Below are 26,063 nucleotides of genomic sequence, written 5' to 3'. Positions count from 1 at the left end.
TTAAAGCAAACGTCTCTTGCTTTGGACAGTGTTAGTAGCCCAAAGAGAGGCACCATATATGACAACGTTTCCATCCCCTTGAACTATCAGTCTACAACTGTTCCCCCCACGAGAGATGTTGCTGCTCCACACTGTCTCACTACCTGATAACACAACAAGGTTGCAATTGTCTTGGAAGGTAGCCTTACATGTGGTGCCCCTACCATTAGTGCCAGATGCCCAAAGTACCCTTGTCTGGTTCATGTACAACACAAGGTTGCAGTCTGTCTGCATTATAAACCGGTAAGGCCCATTCTCAATGAATTCTCCTGTGTCGAGGGTCTCCCCACTCAAGAGCATATCTTCTGCGTTCACAACATTGAAGAACAAGAGAGAGAGAATTGCAAGGGTCGATATGACATTGATTGCACGTGCCATGGTTTTTTTCTCTCTTACTGATGGAGAAGATTAGAAGAAATGAGAGCTAAGACGATGAGAAAACAGAGAGTGAAAGTATTACTTATATAGGTAAATTGTAGGTGGAAAATTACAACTTTTCATTTATTTATTGTCAATTTTTCTCAGAAGGTAAGCAGGGAAGAGGTCGTGGGCGGACTGTTTTTGTTGAAGAGGTATGAGAGTTCGAACACACACGTAAGTGTTTGTTTGTACACACGTAAAAGTTTTTTTTTTTTGTAGCAAATGTCAGACTTATTCTAACATTAAATATTATCTCTTCATCTCACCCCTTCACACAGTAAGTATAAGGCTGAATTTAGTGCAGATTTTAATAAGACCAAGTTAGTCCCCCACCCCACCAATCTCTCCACCGAAATCTATCAACTTACACGGTGTCAATACCTTGGGATTTCCGGAAATTATTTGGTTATTGTTTTGAATTGGAAATTGATATCTCCACCCCTCTCAACAGCTTCAGATCTTCTGTTTGTCATTTCTAAAAGAAGCTATATTTACACGGTTTTGTTAATTTTTATTTTTATTAAAATCAAGGAATTTGTTAGGGACCATCACAAAAGGCATTTTGCGGCTGGGCTGTTGCGTGTGAGAGCAGCCACACAAGCTCAGATTTTTTCTTATTCTCACATGCGACAGCACAGCCGTGGAATCCCTTCTGCGATGGCGCCTACCAAATCCCTTAATTAATTAAAGTCATTTTCGGGGTGGAAAAGGGAAAAGAGGATGCATATATCATTTCTTTTTGGAGTTAAAAAAAAAAATCATCTAGAGGATTTTTTCAATTAAAAAATGTGGAATGCAGATATCACCAGGACGAGGTGCCGTGGTGTATGTTATTTGCAGATAACATATTATTAATTGACGAAACCAAAGCAGGAGTTAATGTTAAGTTAGAGTTATGGAGAACTACTTTGGAATCCAAAGGTTCTAGATTGGACAGGACTAAGACAGAGTATATGGAGTGCAACTTTAGTAATGTAAAGAGGCAGGTTGAGGATGTAGTAAGTGTATGACTCGACATGAGGTACCTAAGAGGGATATCTTTTGCTATCTTGGTTCAATCCTACATAAGGAAGGAGAGATTGAAGATGATGTTAACCACAGAATAAGAGCAGGTTGGTTGAAGTTAAAGCATGTTTCGGGAGTTCTATGCGACCGTAAAATACTTACCAAATTGAAGGAAAAGTTTTTAAGACAGTTGTGAGGCCAGCCATGCTGTACGGCTCAGAATGTTGAGCCAACAAGAAGTAACATGTGCATATATAAGATGAGTGTAGCGGAGATGCGAATACTTAGATGGATGTGCGGCCACACAAGGTTAGATCGAATTAAAAATAAAGACGTCCGTAAAAAGGTGGGGGTGGCACTAATTTAGGAGAAGATGAGAGAACACCGCTTAAGATGATTTGGGCATATCCAACGTAGGCCTTTGGAATCTATAGTGAAAAGAAGTGACTCGTGCGAAGTTTATGGAGTAAAAAGAGGTAGGGACAAACTAAAAACAACTTGGGTAGAAACAGTGAGAAAATACTTGAGGGTTAGGAACATAACAGAGAGCATGACATTGGATAGGAGAGAGAGGCAGAAAATGATCCCTGTAGACAAACCCAACTAGTGTCGGGATTAGACTTAGTCAATTTGAGCCGGGTAAATCCTTCCATCTTCTTCATGAAAATTTTCTAAAGGATTTATTAGCCAACCTTAACTAGTTTGGGACAAAGGCTTAGTTGAGTTGAGTTGAGTTAGAGAATTTTTTGAAAATATGGGTGCTCTACCAAGTCATGCCAACTGTTTTTGTTGAAGAGTCGTAAGAGTTTGTACACATTGAGCTGGATGATCTCATTTAAGTTTGTACACATTGTACACTTTGTCATTATGATATTAAAATAGAGATAATAAAAAACTAGATCTTAAGTTTATGTTTTTACGTTCAAAACGACCTTTGTCAAGATATAATCTTAAAGTTCAACCTTGGATCTCACATATTAGACATGTGTCATAAACCCCATTGATTTGTTGGATCCCCATGAGGCAACCCTACACGATCTCGGTCCCATGCTACACGGACGCATGATCCTGGTCCCATGCAACATGGATTCTCTTTAAGTAAGATCAATGTTGAATAAAAAGAACAATTTAGCTTCCTTTGTTGGGTTTCTCGAGAGTCAATACACTTTGCTGGTCAAGGTTCTAGGATCATCCAATTACGCTGCTTCCAAACGAACCAAATGCAATAGGCTAGCTAGACTTATAATAGTGCCGCATTTCCACAAAAATTTAGAGGCTTAGAGCAATCCTTTCTTTTGTTTGTGACAAAAAATCATTGGATTTAGATTAAGGGATATTTAGACTACCAATTTTTTTACAAGATTTTTTTGCAATGTGTAGAATTTTTTAATATATTTAGATACCACTACATGAATGCTTTCAATAGCAGCAATAACATTTACATTTATCAATGTCTATAATAAACTCGCAATCATAAGGTATTTAATCGCTATAAGTAAATTTAAATTCGTACGTAGTTTTTAAAAAACTGAAGGTTTTGTCCACGACCACCCATATTTTCCTATAATATAATATATAGAAGAATGCTAAATTGAAGGGTGCCCTTTCAAAAACCCAGCGACAAGGGTGCTTTTCAATTTAGCATTCCTATTATGTATAGAGTTCTTATAGTCTGTGCGCGTTTGAAGTTCGGTATTTTTCAAAAGACACAATTCATATGATGATCCAGACCGTTCATTTCTTAATTGGAAATATAAATAGGCTGTACCCTGTAAATCATCCACATAATATGATCCTAACCGACCGATCAATTGAGATTCCTATTATGTGCTGTCCTCTACAGATCTGACCATCCTCTGTAGATGATTTAAGTATGGGCTACAGCCTATTTACGTTGTTGCTCAACAAATGAACGTTCTGGATCATCCTATGAATTGGGCTCCACAGTAGTTTCTGAAAAATACTGGACTTCATGTGCAGACACCATATAAAATATCTCCTATTATATATAAAATCAATATTCCATTTCATACAAATGCGCGCAGGCACATACACATAGGTTTGTTAGTACCTAATAGGCTAGTATTCACTTGTTAAAAAAAAATAATTTCCACAGCTCAGCTTACCCACCAAAAAAAAATTCATTAAAAGATGTTTCCCTCAATACCATTGATTCTTTGCAATCCCCAATCTTTCTAATAGGATCTATGTTCGACCTGGAATGTTAGTCTGGTTTACGTTCATCAACACAGCATATGGCCTTCCTAGTCAATCTCTTAATCCCAACGTAAGTTTCTTAATTCATAATAATAACTACAATATAGTTAGAGACAAAATTCATAAAGACAAATTAAATTGTTTTATTTCTTCAAACACTACATGGAAAGTATAAAAAACTCCCCTCAATACCAACATAAAAAAGTATACTTAAACAGTGCAACTGGTGTATGGTTTCATGCCTCCAAAAGGCAACAAACCTTGAGATCACACCTTATTTCCACCTCCCAAAGGGAAAAACAAATAATATTTTAATAATCTAACATACAGACAAAGAGATCCTTAGAGAAGGCGTTTCCTGCTTTGCACAGTGTTAGTAGCCCAAAGAGCAGCGCCATAGATGACAACATTTCCATCCCCTTGAACTGTCAAACGGCAACTGTTCCCCCCACCAGAGATGCTGCTGCTCCACACTGTCTCACTACCTGATAACACAACAAGGTTGCAATTGTCTTGGAAGGTAGCCTTACATGAGGTGCCCCTACCATTAGTGCCAGATGCCCAAAGTACCCTCGTCTGGTTTATGTACAACACAAGGTTGCAGTCTGTCTGCATTATAAACCGGTAAGGCCCATTCTCAATGAATTCTCCTGTGTCGAGGGTCTCGCCGCTAAAGAGCATATCTACTGCGATCACAACATTGAAGAACAAGAGAGAGAGAATTGCAAGGGTCGATACGACAATGATTGCACGTGCCATGGTTTTATTTTCCTCTTTTACTGAATAAGGTGATGGGGGAGAAGATAAAGAAGAAACTGAGAGCTAAGAGGATGAGAAAACAGAGAGTGAAAGTATTCCTTCTATAGGTAAATTGCATGTGGAAAATTTCAACTTTTCATTTGTTTATTGTCATTCATTCTGAAATGGTACGCATAGAAGAAGTCCTGGGCCAAATGTTTTTGTTGAAGTGGTATAAGAGTTCGAATACAAACGTAAGAGTTTGTAGACACGTAAGAGTTTTTATTTTATTTTTTGTAACAAATGTTAGACCTTCACAATAAGTACAAGGCTGATTTTATTGCAGATTTTAATACGACAAGTTAGTCTCGACCACCTCTCCACCAAAATCGATCTACCAACTAACACTACAAATTTAGATAATGATGGTGTCAACACCTTGGGATTTCCGGAAATTATTGTTATTGTTCTGAATTCGAAATGATATTTCCATCCCTCTCTCAACAGTTTCAGATCTTTTGTTTGTTTTTTCTTAAAAGCACCTTTTTGTTGACTTTAATAAAAGTCATTTTCGGGGAAAGATAAACAAAAGGGGCGGAAATGAGGGGTGGAAATGCAAGGGAAGGGAAAATGGGATGCAAATATCATTTCTTTTTAGACTTAAAAAAAAAACCTCCTAGAATGGCGTGTGGTGTGTTTGAGTCAGCCATCCGGATAATTGCATTGGTTATTAATTGGACGAGATGCCATCCATCTTTCCGGTTAGTCTCAGTGTTTGATCTTTGGGAAGGATGGCGTGTGGTGTGTTTGAGTAGTGAGTGGGTTAATAAAGTTGTTCAGAGATGAGAACCACCGCGAGTGTTAAAAATAAACTTTGTTGGTGCTTTCTTTGGGAATCCTGATCCAGACGGGGTGGGAGGTTTATGTCGTGATGATGCCGGCAAGGTTCTTTGGACTTTTTGGGGCCCTTTAGGTGTGACAGACGCTATGGAAGCGGATGTCCAAGCGGCTTTCACTGGCATAAAAAAGTGTGTAGGGACTGTTGGAAGAATGTAGTTGTTGAAGGGGATTCGTTAAATGTTATTCAGTGGTTGAGGTGTGGGGTGGATCCGCGAGGTTTTTGGATCTTTTTGATGAAATGGAAGATATATTGGCGTAATCAGATATTGAGTTGATTCATGTTAGGAGGATTGCTAATGAGAAAGTGGATGTGTTGGCTAGAAGAGGGGTGGTATGCAACTCGATGAATTGGTCTGATCAATTCCCTCTTTGATGTCCTATCTATTTTGTAATTAGTTTTTTATTTGTTTTGTAACTTCGGATATTCCCTTTCGGGTGTCCCTTCTACTCCTTTTATAATATTTGCCATTTCAAAAAAAAAAAAAAAAAAACCCCTCCTAAAAGGTTTTTTGAAATAGACATCCGTGAGATTATAGTTTTGGGGGCTGATACCAGCACTACTTGGTTTTCATAGTGGCTCTAATCACTTTGATTTACACTTTTCTGATTAGCTGCTAAGAGCTTTTTGGTAATTGTAATAGCCTTCGATAGCTGGTCTAAAATGCGTGACTTGCCGAGAGCTGTACCATGACTAAAACAGGGTCGTGCCGATATAAATCCCCTATAATTTTTCCTCGAAGCAAGGTTTAAAATTTCGGTTTCGGTACCGGTCTCGGACTCCTAAATTTTTGTAACATTTCATTTTTTTTAAATTACATTTTCTAGAAATTTCGGACCGAAATTCTCGAAGTTCCGAAATTTTGGCCGAAATTTCCAAATTTCGGTTTCGGATTTAGGCCAAAATTTAAAACCATGCCTAGAAGTTAACAATTTTATAATCAAGAAATTGGATTTGGAACGGTTCGCGATGGGAAGTGTTGACTGCTCACCCTTGAATATTCACTTTGACGTGTTATTTTGACTGAACTTTGAAAAATAGTAAAAGATAAGTGTGATTAAAATTAAAAAAAGGAAAAAATTGAAGAGAAGGAAAGATAAATTTGGACAGCTTCCATCATACATGCGATGCAAGCCTGGTGATGGGAATGGGTCAGCTGGGAAGGATCCATTATGAGGTTCACTGGCATTTCCATTGTTTCACATAACCAAGGGACCCATGCAACACAACTGGTTCTTGGTGTAAACTAATGGGACCCACAATGGCCACCTTTTTTTTTCAGAAATATTACTATGATCCAAAACCATTCATACGAGGGACCCAACATGAAAATGTCGAACTCTTGTGGCTGTCGTATTCTTGTGGCTCAACTAGTTTATAAATTCCTTTGGTGTTATATATGTGTTTCGAATTATAACCCAAATATACTCCGAAGGAGCCACTCGGGGAAATGATATAGTAACCAGAGCAAGACTGATTGGGACAAAAAAAAAACAATTGTGCGACGTGAAAAATCAGCTTTTTGGAGAGTTTTTCCTAAGGTCTTGTTCGTTTTAGATATTGACAGCAGATTGTGGGCGTAAACGATTATTGGATTCCAAATCAATAGTCGGTTTGGGGCTAAATCGGTTGTCACAATCTAAAACGAACGGAACGACTAGGGCCTTTCCTATTCGTTTTAGATTGTGACAATCGAATGAGAGTCTCAAAATCTATTATTAGACCCGAAATTAAACGTAATTTTTAGTCCAATAATAAGTTTGGGACACACAATCGGTTCTCACAATCTAAAACAAACGGGCCCGAACAAAACGAACAGCTTTAGTCACTTCGATGTATTGGCATTAACTGATTTGATAGGTTTCCTAGATGTAAAATCGGTTTCCCAAGCATTACTCTTTTTCCAAATGAACATTATTTGTAAGCTGTTGATTGGACAATTAGGATTATTCCATAAATGCAATCATCTCCGTGATAGAGTCTATGAAATGGAGGGTAAATAATATGTAGAGAGATGTCAGTAATGTTATCATGGGTTTTGAAAATTTTAAAAATCAAAGACTAGAAAACAACATTAATTCTCCGCAAACATGATTTTTGCAAAAAAAATAAACTTACTTTCATATCTAAGTTTTTATGAGGTAAAAGGAGGGGTGCAACTTGGGTCAGGTCGGGTTGAGCTTTGGGTAAAAAAATGAATTGGAATCAAACCGAACCCGACCCAATTTAAGGTAAAAGCTCAACCCAAATGCCCAAAAACCGACCCGAGTTGCACCGCTAAGTAAAAGTAGAGACAATATAATTGAGAGCTTAATTAAATTTATGACTTCATTACACTATAATTGAGAGCTTATTACTTCACTACACAAACAGGTTTAGGATTTAAGCGAGACCTATGAAATCTATTAAGATCTCATTCTTATATAGTGAGGAATATTGAGCAATCTCTAAAATTTAGAGATTGAGCAACATCGATCTGAAAGTTGAACATGGAGTTAGATCAAAGTGGTCAGCAATTAGACGCTTCTAAAAGATTTATGTATCATTCGCTATCTACGTATCTATTGAGGTATTATTCTAAATTTAACACAGCCAACATGGGAGATCAAGACCATTGATTTGGTGGATCCGCATGGAGGCACTTACATGATCCAGTTCCAGTGCAACATGCACATCTAATCTCTTAGATAAACACTGATAAAAATCCACAGTTTAGGTTCTTTTGGCAGGCTCTTAAAGGTATCTTATTCGATCACGGTTCCAGGATCAACCCAGAAAGATGTGTTACTAACAATAATAGGCTAGACTTATTAATTCGCAGTACTGGTTCAAAGGATTTGTTTATTCACATGTGACTTCAACCACGGCCACTGTAAGGTAAAATAGAGATAAAAACCGAGCATAGGTTTATCTTTTTATTATCAAAACAATCTTTGCCAAAATATGATCTTAATTAATATTCAACCTTGGTCTGACATAATATCCATTTGTTATAATTACCATTGATTTGGTGGATCCCCATGAGACAACCTACATGACCTTTGTCCCATGCGACACTGACCCTCGGATCAATGTTGAAAAATAAAAAATATATAATGGGAAATGATATCAACACTCCAATGTTTTGATATTATGCTCTACTAGCTTGTCTTTTAGTAATTTAAAGGCTGTCAACATGTTATTACAGTTCCCAAAAAGCACCCACAAAGCCCATTAAATACTAAAAGACAAGCAAGGAGAGCGTGGATATCAAAGCCTCGATGAAACATGAAATAAATGTACTTCAAAGATGTTTCCTACCATTGATTATTTTCAAATCAGGATGAGTCGCTTGTTATGGTGCATCAGATCAACGCTCCCGATACATTGTCTTATGGCCATTTCCATTAATCAAGACAGCATATAGTCTTGCTACAGTCAATCTCTTAATCCCAATGTAGGTCTCTTAATTCATAAGAATTACTACTATTATGGCAATTACTCTCAAAACGAGGGCTCTATGAATTCGCCAAGGGATGATCAATTGAAATGTCATTTGCAATAATTTAAATATATTTAAGAGAGAAAATTCATAGACAAATGTAGTTGTTTTATTTCTTCTATATATAAAACTTTCCTCAATACCAACATAAAAGAATATATTTTAACAAAACAACTGGTGTCGGGTCTCATGCCTCCAAGGGCAACAAACCTTGAGATCACACAACTTATTCCAACCTCCCAAAGGGAAAAAACAGATAATATCTTAATGATTAAACATACAAAGAAAGAGATCCTTAGAGTAGGCGTCTCTTGCTTTGCACAGTGTTAGTAGCCCAAAGAGCGGCACCATAGATGACAACATTTCCATCCCCTTGAACAATCAAACGGCAACTGTTCCCCCCACGAGAGATGTTACTGCTCCACACTATCTCACTACCTGATAACACAACAAGGTTGCAATTATCTTGGAAAGTAGCCCTACATGAGGTGCCCCTACCATTAGTGCCTGATGCCCAAAGTGCCCTTGTCTGGTTTATGTACAACACAAGGTTGCAATCGTTTTGCATTATAAACCGGTAAGGCCCATTCTCAATGAATGCTCCTGTGTCGAGGGTTTCTCCACTGAAGAGCATATCCTCTGCCATTGCATGGTTGAAGAACAAGAGAGAGATAATTGCAAGGGTCGAAATGACATCAATTGTACGTGCCATGATTTTTTTTTTTTTCTTCTCTGACTGAATGGAAAGGAGATAGTAATGAAGTTGAATGAAGTTGAAGAGGAAAAGGAGAGCTAGAAAGATGAGAAATCAAGGAGAGAAAGTATTCCTTATATAGGTGAATTGTAGGTGGAACATTTCAACTTTGCATTAGTTTATTGGCGCCTATTTCATTTTTCTTATATATTTAAAGATGCATGCAAGTCTATGTTCCTCTAATAAGTAATATACGTAGAAGAAGTCCTGGTCATCTGCTTTTGTTGAAGAGTCGCAAGAGTTTGTACACATTGATCAAGATCTCATTAGGGTGAAGGAGTCAAATATGGATGTTTTAAAGGGCATGAGAAGACCGACCTCAGCACACCCACATGATATTTCCATGATCCTTCATCTAAAGGACCCCAACTTGTGGATGACACGAATGAAGAGCAAACATTCCTAGTCATTCGATCTAGAACCTTAGATCTCCTACAGCCCAAAAATAAATCCAATAATGCAATTGTAATATCAAATATTGAGAGGGCTGGGCCCACTATGCCCCTCTCATACAGAATCTAAAGCAAGGGCAATTAAATGGATGGTTCAGATAAAAAACAGAGGGGGCCACTGCCTTAATATAGGTGCGCCACATAGAATTATTATAATGTGGTTGTGCCCTAGTCAAATTAAACATTCCTCGTTCTAAGAGGAAAAATCATATCTATAGGAAAGTGTTGACGGACGAGTTAGGTGGGGCCCACAATCTCCCCCTATCCCATGCATTATGTGGCGCCCACAATTTACACCGCGAATTTTGATGTAATGGTGCCCACTATTTACACTTCAGGTTTTGATGGATGGGACCAACTATTTACATCATGGCCTAAGAATGCCAGTGGTTTAAATACTTACGTTGTGGCCTAACAAATGAACAGTTTGGCTCATCATACGAAGTGGGAACTACTTTTTTTTTTTTTTTTTTGAAATGGCAGAAGTATATTATGAAAGGGAAGGGGACCGAGATGGACTGCACCCAAAATACACGGAAAGAAAAAGAGAAAAATAACAAAATAACAAAAAAACGAAAACAGCAAAATCAACTACGGAGGGAGAAAATCGAAGCACTCCAACTCCAAACGGTCAACCCCACTTCTAGCCAACCCATCCACCTTCCTATTAGCACTCCTCCCCACATGATCGAAGGTAATAGATGAACCCAATATTAGATCCTCAATTCATCAAAAAAGGATAAAAATCTCCAAGGAGGCAACACTACTCTTTTCAACCATCGAATCACATTGAGGGAATCACCATCCACAATGGTATTATCCAAACACTCACTATCTAATCTTTTAATACCATGATACGCCGCCATCACTTTTGCCTCTGAGGCATCACATCTCCCCAAAGGGCCGGAGTAGGCCCACACAACTCCATCACTTTCATTACGAAGCAACCCGCCAACTCCAGCTGGACCCGGATTTCCAAAACTCGAACCATCAAATTTCAATTTCCATTTCCCAAAAGGAGGAGCCTCCCAATGCTGAATAATCCGATGCCGATTTTTCCTACTTAAGCAAACTACCCTCCATCCCTCCCATAGATCAAATGCCGATACAAATCAGAAGGATGGGAGACATTTCACCCAAGATATCGATAGGGCAATAATTTTCAAGTAAAGCCAATGAGGCGATTTAGCAATCCCTTCAAAAACTCTAGAAATTCTTTCTTTCCAAATCACCCACCACACCGCAAGCAAACATATATTCCACAAAGTTTTTCCTTTCTTACTCCATGGCACACAACCCTATTGATGCAGCTAACTTGGGATAGAGAATGGCAACACCCAAGCAATACCAAATCTCATAGATAGGAAAGCAGATATCTGACGCGTAAATGAACAATGCATGAAAAGATGAGCCACAGATTTTCCATCTTCCAAGCATAGAGGGCAATGGTCAATAAGCAACATATCACGCTTTCATAGGAAGTTAAACTGTTTGAATCCGATCGTGGCTTACTGCCCACCCGAAGAAACAAACTCTTGGTGGACATTGAGATTTCCATACCTTGGATGAGATGGAGGATACACCATTAGGCATTAAGATAAGATAGAAATATTTGACGGAGAAGATGCCCGAAGATTCCGGGGTCCATATTCTTTTATCCAAACCGTTCATTTTAATGTAACACCCATCAAAAAGCTCAAGAAAACGGGATGCCGACTCTAACTCCCTATCAAAGATTGGCCAACTTATTGGGACCTACTCTTTTTTTGAAATTTTTTTTTTACTATAGATGAAAAATACTACAGTCTATTCACATTGTGGCCCAACAAATCCCAGATTTCAGGGAGGCAATTGCATCCCCCTGCGGCTATGTCCATGATTTAAGGGCCGGGCTGCAGCCTATTTACATTGTGGCCCAACTAATGAATAGTTTGGATCGACCTATGAAGTGGGCCACAAGGTTGGTTTTGAAAAACAACAGACTTCACGTCCACACTAAAACACAAAAGATAAGAGCTTTTGAAAACAAGAGCGATATTTCAATTTTGAATCTTCGCTTCAAATTTTAAGTTCAAAAAGAAACATTGACTTTAAAATTTCTATGGATTGTCATCCTGTCCGGTTTCAACATGTCCTTTGTTCTGCGAATAGGGAAGCAGATTGGCTAGCCAGAGAGGGAGTTAATATAGAGGGCGAGATTGGAGATATTTGATCATCTTCCTCCTTGAGTTTCTGTATTTTTTTTTATTACCATCTCGGTTGGAGGTTCTTCTCTCCATCTCAATATGAAGGGAAGTGTCATTGGCCCTCTTTTTTTTACTAGGTACAGCCATCTCTGGTGTATCTATGGCTACAGAGGGGCTGATATACTTCACGTGAGAAGGATTCAAGGGGCCTGATTGTATCATACACTGGAGTGGCTGTCCATGAAAAGAAAAGGGGAAGATTTATCATTTCCCAATATAAATCCTACAGTTTAAAAAACTAAGTTTTTATGAGATTTTGTTGGAATGAATAGAATATTTTCATATATTTAGACACCGCTATATAAATTCTTTCAATACAGTTGATTTGTTAGATACGGGCACATTAAATAGCAAAATGTGATAAATCGTACGTAATAAATCGTCTCCATATGATGATTCTAACACTCTCATCTGTAGATGATTCATTTGCAATAATTTAAATATATTTAATAGAGAAAATTCATAGACAAATGTAGTTGTTTTATTTCTTCTATATATAAAACTTCCCTCAATACGAACATAAAAGAATATATTTAAACACAACAACTGGTGTCGGGTCTCATGCCTCCAAGGGCAGCAAACCTTGAGATCACACAACTTATTCCAACCTCCCAAAGGGAAAAACAGATAATATCTTAAAGATTATGTAATACCCGGTCCCAAGTATTTGGGTAATTATCCTTATCAAAGTGAACATATGATTTTTTTTTATAATGGGTGTCATTATAAAAAATTAAGCCAAGATTAATTGTTAGAAATGGGTGTTAGTATCAAATAAAAGTTGTGAATTTTCTTTGATATGGGTAATAATATCAAATGGACTAAAGTTAAATTAGGAATCAAATATGCAATCATTTTCAATATTCTATCTTAAGATAGCAATCATTTCAATATTGAAAAAGAAAGAAATGTGTGGGATGTTTGGAACCTTACGAGACTACAACCTTCTTCTTTTTTTTCTCTCCACTCTCTTCCTCTCATTGGATGAAGGTTAGTTGGTTAAATTAGGAATCAAATATGCAATCATTTTCAATATTTTATCTTAAGGTAGCAATCATTTCAATATTGAAAAAGAAAGAAATGTGTAGGATGTTTGGAACCTTGCGAGGCTACAACCTTTTCTCTCCACTCTACAACCTTTTCTCTCCACTCTCTTCTCTACAACTTTCTCACCACAACCTTTTCTCTCCACTCTCTTGCCTACAACTTTTTCTCTCCACTCTCTTCTCTCATTGGATGAAGGTTAGTTGTTGTGGGATTTAGAAAGGGGTGGTGTTGATGAAGGTTAGTAGTTGTGGGCTTTAGAAAGGGGTGGTGTTGATGAAGATTAGTTGTTGTGGGCTTTAGAAAGGGGTGGTGTTGATGAAGGTTAGTTGTTGTGGGCTTTAGAAAGAAGAAATATAGGTGTTGGATGTAGTTGTTGTGGGCTTTAGAAAGAAGAAATATAGGTGTTGGATGTAGTTGTTGTGGGCTTTAGAAAGAGGGAATATAGGTGGTGTTTGAGGCCATTGAGATGCTTGTAACTCTCCTACATTGGGATGCTTGTAACTCTCCTACAAGACCAAGTTCTACACCACTTTAGAACCATTGCAAAACAGTCCTAGAAGCCATTGCAAAACAGTCCTAGAAGCCATTGCAAAACAGTCCTAGAAACCTCTGCAAATTGCTATTGCTGCCGGTAAATAAACTACTTTCCACCATCTTGTTGCCATAACCTTGTGTCCAAGAATCAAGGCCTACAAGACCTCATATTCCATCACATATGTCTTGAGATCAACTACGGTTGGGTGGATCTTCATCACGAATAATTGCCAAAATTCTGTAAGTTCATATTCTTGTCTTGAGATCAACTACGGTTGGGTGGATCTTCATCACGAATAATTGCCAAAATTCTGTAAGTTCATATTCTTACTCAGTCACCTTCTAGTTTCAGCTTTGCAAATTCCCTTCCTTGACAAGAACAAAAAGGAGGAAAAGAGTAGTCTTAAGTAAATAAATTTGGTTGAGCAAATGGGATTGGAGTTTAGGTGCGAATAAATTTGGTTGAGCAAATGGGATTGGAGTTTAGGTGCGATGTGTTAGAAATGAGTTTTTAGAGCCGTCCTAATTTCTTTTCTTTTTAGAGGCACAATCAAATATGAAATCTTATTTAATAGGGACTGTTACACATTAGGATAGTTAAATGACCTTGGTTTACTTACTAATGTGAAGGGGAAAAAGAGGAGTTTTTGTCAACGTCAACGTCGTCCTAGAGAAAACAAAACAAAGTCAGAAATTCGTGCAAGAGGTAGGTGATCCTACCCTATGTCAGTGTATTATCAAATATTTTGGTTGCAAGAGACCGAGAAAATCTTTGAATTTCTGGGGATGGCAGCGCCGGACAAAGTAGTAGCTGCCACGTTCATGCTTAGAGGAAGTGCAGATGCTTGGTGGAAGATGGAGAAGCGTGTCAGGGGGAGCGCTATCATTGCATGGGATGAATTCTCTACAGCTTTCTATGACAAATATTTTCCTGATAGTGTGAGGATTCTTAAGGAAAATGATTTTTTCAATTTAAAGCAAGGGAACAGATCTGTCATAGATTATGAGGCAGAGTTTACGAGATTGGGGATGTTTGCACCCATATCGGTCATGGAGGACGACGGGCTTCTTGCTCGCCGTTTCCAAGACGGACTCAGGGAGCCTATCAGGCATCGAGTAAAAGATTTCCAGCTTAAAACCTATGCAGATGTGTTGAGTAAGGCTTTACAGGTTGAGGAAGGAGTCATCAGGTCCCAACAGCATAGGGACCAGCAGAAGAAGAGATTCAGGGCAGGAGGTCAGCAGGATGGCCAGATTTCAGGAGAGCCATCTAAGAGGCCTAATTCCTACCGCCAGGGAGGTGGATCACAGCAGAGGTCAGGCGACCATCGCCCGCAGCATCAGAGTGCTGGTCAGAGGTCTAGCTTGTGTGCCAAATGCAAGAAACATCATGCAGAAAAGGATTGCCCATGGATCACTGGGGCATGTTTTGAGTGTGGCCAGTTGGGTCACAAGGTAGCAGATTGTCCTCGGAAGAGAAATTTTCAGTTTTCAGGAGCACCCCCAGCAGCGCGAGTTCCGCCCACAGGAGAGAATCGGGCACCTCCAGCGGTGCGAGTCCCGCCCACAGGAGAGAATCAGGCATGGAATAAGAAGCAGAGGATCCCAAGCCGAGTCTATGCACTAACCGAGCAGGACGCTATGGCCTCTAATGCAGTGGTGACAGGTATGTCATTAGTTAGTTGTTGATATTCTTATTCATATAAATGTCTATAAAATTTCAACGTATTGCATTTTGATGTTTGCTTAGTTAATAGTGGGAATAGGTTAACCTATGTTTGCTTAGTTAATAGTGGGAATGGGTTAACCTATGACAGGTACCCTTCCAATAGCTTCGGTCTATGCATGTGTATTATTTGATTCGGGTGCCTCACATTCTTTTATATCATCCCGGTTTGTTGTGAAGCATGGATTAGTTCATGAGCCTTTAGATGTAGAGTTATGTGTAGACACACCTGTAGGAGGTAGCCTGATTACCGACAGGATTTGCAAGTCGTGTGCAGTGAAGATCGGTGACAGGGAGTTACCCGCTGATTTGGTAGTCTTGGAGATGAAGGATTTTGATGTTATTCTTGGGATGGATTGGCTGGCTGCTAATCATGCCAGCCTAGACTGTCACAGTAAGTTAGTGACTTTTCAGATGCCAGGACAGCGAAGGTTCAGTTTTATTGGTAGTCCTGGTGGTGCGCCCACCCAAATCATTTCGGCTTGCAAGGCTAGCAGATTGTTAAGGAAGGGTTGTGAGGGATTTCTTGCCTCTATATCAGAAGTCAGTCAGGAGGCCCTCAGGCTAGAGGACATCACAATTGTACGAGACTTCCCTGATGTATTCCCTGAAGACTTGCCGGGGTTGCCTCCAGATAGAGAGATCGAATTCTCCATTGATCTTGTACCTAGCACGTGTCCCATTTCTAAGGCTCCCTATCGAATGGCTCCAGTAGAGCTTAAGGAGTTGAGTGGGCAGTTGCAAGAACTTCTTGATAAGGGGTTGATCAGACCTAGTGTTTCTCCTTGGGGTGCACCAGTGCTATTTGTGAAGAAGAAAGATGGGAGTATGCGGTTGTGCATCGATTATAGAGAGCTAAACAAGGTAACTGTGAGAAATAAGTATCCATTGCCCAGGATCGAGGATCTATTTGATCAGTTACAGGGGTCTAAAGTATTCTCTAAGATCGATCTTCGCTCGGGTTACCATCAGTTGAAGATCAAGCCAGAAGATGTGCCCAAGTCAGCTTTCAGGACTAGATATGGACACTACGAGTTCTTAGTGTTGCCATTTGGTTTGACTAACGCACCCGCGGCATTTATGGATTTGATGAATAGGGTGTTCAAGCCATTCTTAGACAGATTTGTAGTAGTGTTCATAGATGACATCCTAATCTACTCAAAGAGCCATGAAGAGCATGAAAATCACTTAAGGCAGGTGTTGCAGGTATTGAGAGCAGAGCAGCTATATGCGAAATTCAAGAAGTGTGAGTTTTGGCTTGATAGAGTGGCTTTTCTGGGGCATGTGATTTCTAAGGATGGAGTGTCTGTGGACCCCCAAAAGATTGAGGCCGTAGTGGATTGGAGCAGGCCGTCTAATGTCGCCGAAATTCGCAGTTTCTTAGGTCTGGCGGGATATTACAGGAAATTCGTAGAGGGATTTTCACGGATTGCCGTACCACTGACCCGTCTAACGCATAAGGGAACCAAGTTTGAATGGTCTGATAAGTGCGAGGAGAGCTTCCAAGAGTTGAAACGAAGGTTAGTATCGGCCCCAATCCTCACTATACCATCTGAGAGTGGAGGATTCACCATATATAGTGATGCCTCTAAGAGTGGTTTAGGTTGTGTGTTGATGCAACACGGAAAGGTAGTGGCCTATGCCTCCAGGCAGTTGAAGCCATATGAGCAGAACTATCCGACGCATGATCTAGAGTTAGCAGCAGTAGTGTTTGCATTGAAAATTTGGAGACACTACCTTTATGGGGAGCCATGTGAGGTCTTCACTGACCATAAGAGCCTAAAGTACTTGTTCACGCAAAAGGAGCTAAATATGCGTCAGAGGAGATGGCTTGAATTGCTACAGGACTATGACCTGACCATCAGCTATCATCCAGGGAAGGCTAATGTAGTAGCAGATGCTTTGAGCAGAAAGGCCCAGGGTAAGATGGCATCTTTGATAACTAATCAAAGGCAGATCATTGAGGACTTGAGGAGGTTGAGTATTGAGGTAAGACAGCACGAGCCTGGTCTGCAAATTGCGAACCTGAGAGTTCAGCCCACTTTGTTAGAGAGAATAAAGATTTCTCAGAGTACTGATGAGAGACTCCATAAGATCAGGGCAGAAGTTGAGGCAGGATCCCTGCTCATATCCGACGCATGATCTAGAGTTAGCAGCAGTAGTGTTTGCATTGAAAATTTGGAGACACTACCTTTATGGGGAGCCATGTGAGGTCTTCACTGATCATAAGAGCCTAAAGTACTTGTTCACGCAAAAGGAGCTAAATATGCGTCAGAGGAGATGGCTTGAATTGCTACAGGACTATGACCTGACCATCAGCTATCATCCAGGGAAGGCTAATGTAGTAGCAGATGCTTTGAGCAGAAAGGCCCAGGGTAAGATGGCATCTTTGATAACTAATCAAAGGCAGATCATTGAGGACTTGAGGAGGTTGAGTATTGAGGTAAGACAGCACGAGCCTGGTCTGCAAATTGCGAACCTGAGAGTTCAGCCCACTTTGTTAGAGAGAATAAAGATTTCTCAGAGTACTGATGAGAGACTCCATAAGATCAGGGCAGAAGTTGAGGCAGGATCCCAATTAGATTTTCGAGTCCATGAGGATGGGTCCTTGAGGTTCGGAACTCGGTTGTGTGTGCCTGCTGATGCGGATCTCAAGAGGGAGATTATGGATGAGGCCCATAGTTCTACTTATTCAGTGCACCCTGGAAGCACCAAAATGTACAGGGACCTCAGAGAAATTTTCTGGTGGAATAACATGAAGCGAGAGATTGCAGAGTTTGTGGCTCGTTGTATAATCTGCCAGCAGGTCAAGATAGAGCATCAGAGACCTGCCGGGAAGTTAGAGCCCCTCCCTATTCCAGAGTGGAAATGGGAGCACATCACTATGGATTTTGTGACCGGTTTGCCAAAGACATTGAAGAAAAATGATGCCATTTGGGTTATAGTCGACAGGTTGACTAAGTCGGCTCACTTCTTGGCTTATAGAGTGGGTTCGACATTGGATCAGATGGCAGAGTGGTACTTGGAGGAGATTGTCAGGCTACATGGAGTGCCAGTGTCGATTGTGTCTGACAGAGACCCAAGGTTCGTGTCTCAGTTCTGGAGGAGTTTCCATAAGGCTTTGGGAACTAGGTTGAACTTCAGTACAGCGTATCATCCACAAACCGATGGCCAGTCAGAACGGACGATCCAGATATTGGAAGACATGCTGAGAGCATGTGCCTTGGATTTTAGAGGTTCTTGGGATCGGCAGTTACCTTTGGTGGAGTTCGCATACAACAATAGCTACCAATCCAGCATTCAGATGGCCCCTTATGAGGCCCTCTATGGTAGAAAGTGCAGGTCTCCCATCCATTGGGATGAGGTTGGTGAGAGGCAGATTTTGGGCCCGGAGCTAGTGCATCAGGCAGAAGAAAAGGTTCAATTGATCAGAGAGCGTCTCCGAGCAGCACAAAGCAGGCAGAAGAGCTACGCTGATGTCAGGAGGCGTGAGCTTGAATTTGAAGTTGGAGATCGTGTTTTCTTGAGGGTGTCTCCCACTAAAGGAGTGGTCAGATTTGGCATTAGAGGAAAGTTGAATCCCAAGTATGTTGGGCCATACGAAATTCTTAAAAGGGTCGGGACAGTTGCCTATCGCCTTGCACTACCACCCAGTTTGGCTGGGGTGCATAATGTCTTCCATGTCTCTATGCTGAGGAAGTATGTTCCGGACCCGGACCGTGTAGTAGAATTGGCCCCTTTGCAACTCAGAGAGGATATGTCATATGAGGAACACCCGGTGCGTATCGTTGATCGAAAGGACCAAGTTCTTAGAAAACGCACCATTCCCTATGTCAAGGTACAGTGGAGAAATCACTCTGAGCGAGAGGCAACTTGGGAGCTTGAGGAGGAGATGCAGGAAAAGTACCCCCAGCTTTTTCAAGCACCAGGTATGTGAAATTCGAGGACGAAATTCTTTTTAGGGGGGTATGATGTAATACCCGGTCCCAAGTATTTGGGTAATTATCCTTATCAAAGTGAACATATGATTTTTTTTTATAATGGGTGTCATTATAAAAAATTAAGCCAAGATTAATTGTTAGAAATGGGTGTTAGTATCAAATAAAAGTTGTGAATTTTCTTTGATATGGGTAATAATATCAAATGGACTAAAGTTAAATTAGGAATCAAATATGCAATCATTTTCAATATTCTATCTTAAGATAGCAATCATTTCAATATTGAAAAAGAAAGAAATGTGTGGGATGTTTGGAACCTTACGAGACTACAACCTTCTTCTTTTTTTTCTCTCCACTCTCTTCCTCTCATTGGATGAAGGTTAGTTGGTTAAATTAGGAATCAAATATGCAATCATTTTCAATATTTTATCTTAAGGTAGCAATCATTTCAATATTGAAAAAGAAAGAAATGTGTAGGATGTTTGGAACCTTGCGAGGCTACAACCTTTTCTCTCCACTCTACAACCTTTTCTCTCCACTCTCTTCTCTACAACTTTCTCACCACAACCTTTTCTCTCCACTCTCTTGCCTACAACTTTTTCTCTCCACTCTCTTCTCTCATTGGATGAAGGTTAGTTGTTGTGGGATTTAGAAAGGGGTGGTGTTGATGAAGGTTAGTAGTTGTGGGCTTTAGAAAGGGGTGGTGTTGATGAAGATTAGTTGTTGTGGGCTTTAGAAAGGGGTGGTGTTGATGAAGGTTAGTTGTTGTGGGCTTTAGAAAGAAGAAATATAGGTGTTGGATGTAGTTGTTGTGGGCTTTAGAAAGAAGAAATATAGGTGTTGGATGTAGTTGTTGTGGGCTTTAGAAAGAGGGAATATAGGTGGTGTTTGAGGCCATTGAGATGCTTGTAACTCTCCTACATTGGGATGCTTGTAACTCTCCTACAAGACCAAGTTCTACACCACTTTAGAACCATTGCAAAACAGTCCTAGAAGCCATTGCAAAACAGTCCTAGAAGCCATTGCAAAACAGTCCTAGAAACCTCTGCAAATTGCTATTGCTGCCGGTAAATAAACTACTTTCCACCATCTTGTTGCCATAACCTTGTGTCCAAGAATCAAGGCCTACAAGACCTCATATTCCATCACATATGTCTTGAGATCAACTACGGTTGGGTGGATCTTCATCACGAATAATTGCCAAAATTCTGTAAGTTCATATTCTTGTCTTGAGATCAACTACGGTTGGGTGGATCTTCATCACGAATAATTGCCAAAATTCTGTAAGTTCATATTCTTACTCAGTCACCTTCTAGTTTCAGCTTTGCAAATTCCCTTCCTTGACAAGAACAAAAAGGAGGAAAAGAGTAGTCTTAAGTAAATAAATTTGGTTGAGCAAATGGGATTGGAGTTTAGGTGCGAATAAATTTGGTTGAGCAAATGGGATTGGAGTTTAGGTGCGATGTGTTAGAAATGAGTTTTTAGAGCCGTCCTAATTTCTTTTCTTTTTAGAGGCACAATCAAATATGAAATCTTATTTAATAGGGACTGTTACACATTAGGATAGTTAAATGACCTTGGTTTACTTACTAATGTGAAGGGGAAAAAGAGGAGTTTTTGTCAACGTCAACGTCGTCCTAGAGAAAACAAAACAAAGTCAGAAATTCGTGCAAGAGGTAGGTGATCCTACCCTATGTCAGTGTATTATCAAATATTTATTTTTTGCTAAGTTGAAAGCTTTCTATTACAATTTTTGCATATCTACTTTGACTTGGAACTTCTTTTGGAGAAGATTTTTACTGAACGTTTTTTTAGTATGTCATTCTACATAGTTGAATATCATTATGCATGGTATCCTTTAGTCTTGACATGTTTTCATCCCTATACATAAAAAGATTTATGAAGAACATGATTTTGAAAACTAGAATTCATGAAGCAAACAATTTGAACAGCACTTTGTTTACGATATGGTTTTCATAGATTGGAATGGGGGGAGTCCCCTATGGCTTGAAACATCTACAAAATTTATAGCATGGAATTACAGACATTAAATTGCTTTTCTCTATATTTGTATACAGTCTTGGTATGGAATGGATTCCGCCAGTAAGGTTGATCTCTGGTGGGAATCTAGTGCCCAACCTACCAGTGGGTGAGTACACTGGACGTGATCACGTAGACCGGTCAAATTTTATCTACCCGTAAGGTTGATCTCGGGCGGCCAGTAGGGAGTCCTCTGGCTATTGATATTGTGACATTGCGCACTTTTGGACCTGTGAGTTCTGCGAACGAGTGTTCGCCTTGGGTTACGCTACTTGCCAATAAGGTTGGAAATTGGCCACAGAGAAGACTGTTATGTTTGAAAATATATTACTGTTAAGTATTTGATTTCCAAGTGGAAAAATGCAAAATCAAGTGTTTGAAAATATATATTCTTGTCATTAATTTCCAAGTGAAAAACTGCATAACCGAGTGGTTGGAACTGTTTTGTAAAAACATGTATTTTTCTTATATAGCTTATGTAGAAATGATCTTTTTAATTCTTATCAATTTCTGCATTGGCTAAATTTTATGGCATGCTACGTCTTTTCCGCACAAGTTTGTTTTTGTTTTCCTATTAGCTGGCTTGGATTTGGAAAACCGGCTGGGCTGTTAGCTCATTATGTGGTTTTAACAAATTTCAGATACAGAGGAGCGGCAGTAGATTTGCTGAGATCAGGCACTTGGATTGGAGCCTAGGAGATTTGTTCTTTATTTCATTGTTCCAATTTAGAAACCTTTGATATTTTATTAAGGTGATTGTCTTGAAATAATTATTGTTGGATTTAGACTTATGGACCTAATCTATATTTGTATTTCATTATGAGACTAAAATTTCCGCATTTATTAGTTACTCTGATTGTTGAGAATAGTTGATCGAAAAAGGAGCCTTGCATGCTTGTGGGGGCGACCCTATGGGCGTGCGGCGGCTGTCACGTGCGCCTTACCTAGAATTATGGGTTCGGGGCGTGACAGATTAAACATACAAAGAAAGTGATCCTTAGAGTAGGCGCCTCTTGCTTTGGACAGTGTTAGTAGCCCAAAGAGCTGCGCCATAGACGACAACATTTCCATCCCCTTGAACAATCAAACGGCAACTGTTCCCCCCACGAGAGATGTTACTGCTCCACACTATCTCACTACCTGATAATACAACAAGGTTGCAATTATCTTGGAAGGTAGCCCTACATGAGGTGCCCCTACCATTAGTGCCTGATGCCCAAAGTGCCCTTGTCTGGTTTATGTACAACACAAGGTTGCAATCGTTTTGCATTATAAACCGGTAAGGCCCATTCTCAATGAATGCTCCTGTGTCGAGGGTTTCTCCACTGAAGAGCATATCCTCTGCCATTGCATTGTTGAAGAACAGGAGAGAGATAATTGCAAGGGTCGAAATGACATCAATTGTACGAGCCATGATTTTTTTCTTCTTCTCTGACTGAATGGAAAGGAGATAGTAATGAAGTTGAAGAGGAAAAGGAGAGCTAGAAAGATGAGAAATCAAGGCGAGAAAGTATTCCTTATATAGGTGAATTGTAGGTGGAACATTTCAACTTTGCATTAGTTTATTGGCGCCTATTTCATATTTCTAATATATTTAAAGATGCATGCAAGTCTATGTCTATGTTCCTCTAATAAGTAGTATACGTAGAAGAAGTCCTGGTCATCTGCTTTTGTTGAAGAGTCGCAAGAGTTTGTACACACTGATCAAGATCTCATGAACGTTTTATGCTAGGGTGAAGGAGTCAAATGGATGTTTTAAAGGGCATGAGAAGACCGACCTCAGCACACCCACATGATATTTCCATGATCCTTCATCTAAGGGACCCCAACTTGTGGATGACACGAATGAAGAGCAAATGATCTAGAACCTTGGATCTCTTACTGCCCAAAAATAAATCCAATCATGCAATTGTAATATCAAATAATGAGAGGGCCGGGCCCACTATGCCCCACTCACACAGGATCTAAAGCAAGGGCTATTAAATGGATGGTTCAGATAAAAAACAGAGGGGGCAACTGCCTTAATATAGGTGCGCCACATAGAATTATTATAATGTGGTTGTGCCCTATTGAAATTAAACATTCCTCGATCTAAGAGGAAAAATCATATCTATAGGAAGGTGTTGACAGAGGAATTAGGTGGGGCCCACAATCTCCCCCTATCCCATGCATTACATGGCGCCCACAATTTACACCGCGAATTTTAATGTAATGGTGCCCACAATTTACACTTCATGGTTTAAATACTTTCCTCGATATATGCCAATATAAAAAAATATACTTAAACAGAGCAAACCTTGAGATTACACCTTATTTCCAACTCCCAAAGGGAAAACAGATAATATCTTAAAGACTAAACATACAAAGAAAGAGATACTTAGAGCAAACGTCTCTTGCTTTGGACAGTGTTAGTAGCCCAAAGAGCGGCACCATAGATTACAACATTTCCATCCCCTTGAACAATCAAACGGCAACTGTTCCCCCCACGAGAGATGTTGCTACACTGTCTCGGAACCTGATACCACAACAAGGTTGCAATTGTTTTGGAGGACTGCCCTACAGGCAGTGCCTCTACCGTTCGTGCCAGATGCCCAAAGTGCCTTTTTCTTGTTTATGTACGACACAAGGTTGCAATCCGTTTGCATTACAAACCGGTAGGGCCCATTCTCGACGAATGCCCCAGTGGCTAGGCTCTCCCCACTGAAGAGCATATCTTCGGCGATCGCATTGTTGAAGAGAAAGAGAGAGAGAATTGCAAGGGACGACAGTGCTAATGCGTTGTGCCCCAAAATCATTTCCATAGGATGATCTTAACCCAACGATCTATAGATTGGAGGGTTAGGATCATTCTATGGAAATGATTTTTGGGGCACAACCTATTGATGTTGTTTCCCAACAAATGGACGGTTTGGATCCTCCTATAGAGTGGGCCGTACAGTACTTTTTGAAAAATAGGGCTTTCTAGAGCCACCCATCATATAATTTCCCTTCATCAACACAGCATATGGTCTTGCTGGTCAATCTCTTAATCCCAATGTAGGTTTCTTTATACGTATATAATAGTCACTACTATTATATAATAGTCACTACTATTATATAATAGTCACTACTATATAATAGTCACTACTATTGCTCGTCAATCTCTTAATCTCAATGTTGGAGCCAAAATTCATAAAGACAAATTTAGTTGTTTTATTTTTATAAACAATATATGAAAGTATATAAAACTTCCCTCAATAACAACATAAAAAATATACAAACAATTTACTTTTCGGGTTTCTTGCCTCCAAGGGCAGCAAACCTTGAGATCACACCTTATTTCCACCTCGCGAAGGGAAAAACAGATAATATCTTAAAGACTAAACATACAAAAAAAGAGATCCTTAGAGCAAACGTCTCTTGCTTTGGACACTGTTAGTAGCCCAAAGAGCAGCGCCATAGATGACAACATTTCCGTCCCCTTGAACTATCAAACGGCAACTGTTCACCCCACCAGAGATGTTGCTGTTCCACACTGTCTCACTACCTGATAATACAACAAGGTTGCAATTATCTTGGAAGATAGCCCTTCATGAGGTGCCCCTACCATTAGTGCCTGATGCCCAAAGTGCCCTTGTCTGGTTTATGTACAACACAAGGTTGCAATCGTTTTGCATTATAAACCGGTAAGGCCCATTCTCAATGAATGCTCCTGTGTCGAGGGTTTCTCCACTGAAGAGCATATCCTCTGCCATTGCATTGTTGAAGAACAAGAGAGAGATAATTGCAAGGGTCGATACTACGTTGATTGCACACGCCATGGTTTTTTTTTTTTTTTCCTCTTACTGATGGTGGAGAAGATTAGAAGAAATGAGAGCTAAGACGATGAGAAAACAGAGAGTGAATGTATTACTTATATAGGTAAATTGTAGGTGGAAAATTTCAACTATTCGTTTATTTATTGTCACTTATTCTCAGAAGGTAAGCAGGGAAGAGGTCCTGGGCTGACTGTTTTTGTTGAAGAGGTATGAGAGTTCGAACACACACGTAAGTGTTTGTTTTTTTTTTTTTTTTTTTTGATAGGTAAGCTGGGGTTAGGCAAGACCCTTACCAGATAGCATTAAAAAGATAGAAACATTACAAGGGGGCCAAGAGGCCAGAACATAAGGGCCGACAGGCGGGGCTTCAGCCCTTACAATCTAAGATACAATGATCCATTCATGTCTTCAATTACAGCTGAAAGGAGGCTTTGAGTAGCCAAGAAAACCAAGGAAGTAAAGCCTTTATGTGGGTGAATCCTTTTTGACAGTTGAAAGGAGGCTCTGACGTAAGTGTTTGTTTGTACACACGTAAAAGTTTTTTTTTTTTTTGGTAGCAAATGTCAGACTTATTCTAACATTAAATATTAGTTCTTCATCTCACCCCTTCACACAGTAAGTATAAGGCTGAATTTTGCGCAGATTTTAATACGACCAAGGTAGCCCCCACAATCTCTCCACCGAAATCTATTAACACCTTGGGATTTCCGGAAATTATTTGGTTATTGTTT

General features: G+C 39.7%; 5 protein-coding genes and 1 pseudogene across 5 annotated transcripts; 1 reads left to right on the top strand and 5 right to left on the bottom strand.

Annotated features, from left to right (window-relative positions):
• On the bottom strand, positions 1–417 carry LOC143876925 (mannose-specific lectin-like). The gene has a single exon (XM_077378603.1). It carries the CDS (start codon positions 415–417, stop codon positions 1–3), a length of 417 nt encoding a protein of 138 aa, XP_077234718.1.
• A 3,606-nt stretch (positions 418–4,023) lies between these two features.
• On the bottom strand, positions 4,024–4,440 carry LOC143876924 (mannose-specific lectin-like). Its single transcript, XM_077378602.1, has one exon. It carries the CDS (start codon positions 4,438–4,440, stop codon positions 4,024–4,026), a length of 417 nt encoding a protein of 138 aa, XP_077234717.1.
• Positions 4,441–9,093: 4,653 nt separating this feature from the next.
• LOC143876923 (mannose-specific lectin-like) lies at positions 9,094–9,444 on the bottom strand. Its single transcript, XM_077378601.1, has one exon. It carries the CDS (start codon positions 9,442–9,444, stop codon positions 9,094–9,096), a length of 351 nt encoding a protein of 116 aa, XP_077234716.1.
• A 5,173-nt stretch (positions 9,445–14,617) lies between these two features.
• Positions 14,618–16,156, top strand: LOC143876922 (uncharacterized). Its single transcript, XM_077378600.1, has 3 exons — positions 14,618–15,497; positions 15,649–15,988; positions 16,099–16,156. Exons 1-3 carry the CDS (start codon positions 14,618–14,620, stop codon positions 16,154–16,156), a joined length of 1,278 nt encoding a protein of 425 aa, XP_077234715.1.
• Positions 16,157–22,532: 6,376 nt separating this feature from the next.
• Positions 22,533–22,883, bottom strand: LOC143876921 (mannose-specific lectin-like). The gene has a single exon (XM_077378599.1). It carries the CDS (start codon positions 22,881–22,883, stop codon positions 22,533–22,535), a length of 351 nt encoding a protein of 116 aa, XP_077234714.1.
• Positions 22,884–24,918: 2,035 nt separating this feature from the next.
• Positions 24,919–25,269, bottom strand: LOC143876920 (mannose-specific lectin pseudogene; annotated as a pseudogene).
• Between the last annotated feature and the right edge of the window lie 794 nt (positions 25,270–26,063).

The sequence above is a fragment of the Tasmannia lanceolata genome, unplaced genomic scaffold (genome assembly GCF_043159265.1).
Source record: "Tasmannia lanceolata isolate RefF3 unplaced genomic scaffold, GAP_Taslan_0.1 ptg000005l, whole genome shotgun sequence".
Classification (NCBI taxonomy): Eukaryota; Viridiplantae; Streptophyta; class Magnoliopsida; order Canellales; family Winteraceae; genus Tasmannia; species Tasmannia lanceolata.
The sequence above is the reverse complement of the archived record's forward strand: the minus strand, read 5'-3'. Positions and strand labels throughout refer to the sequence as shown.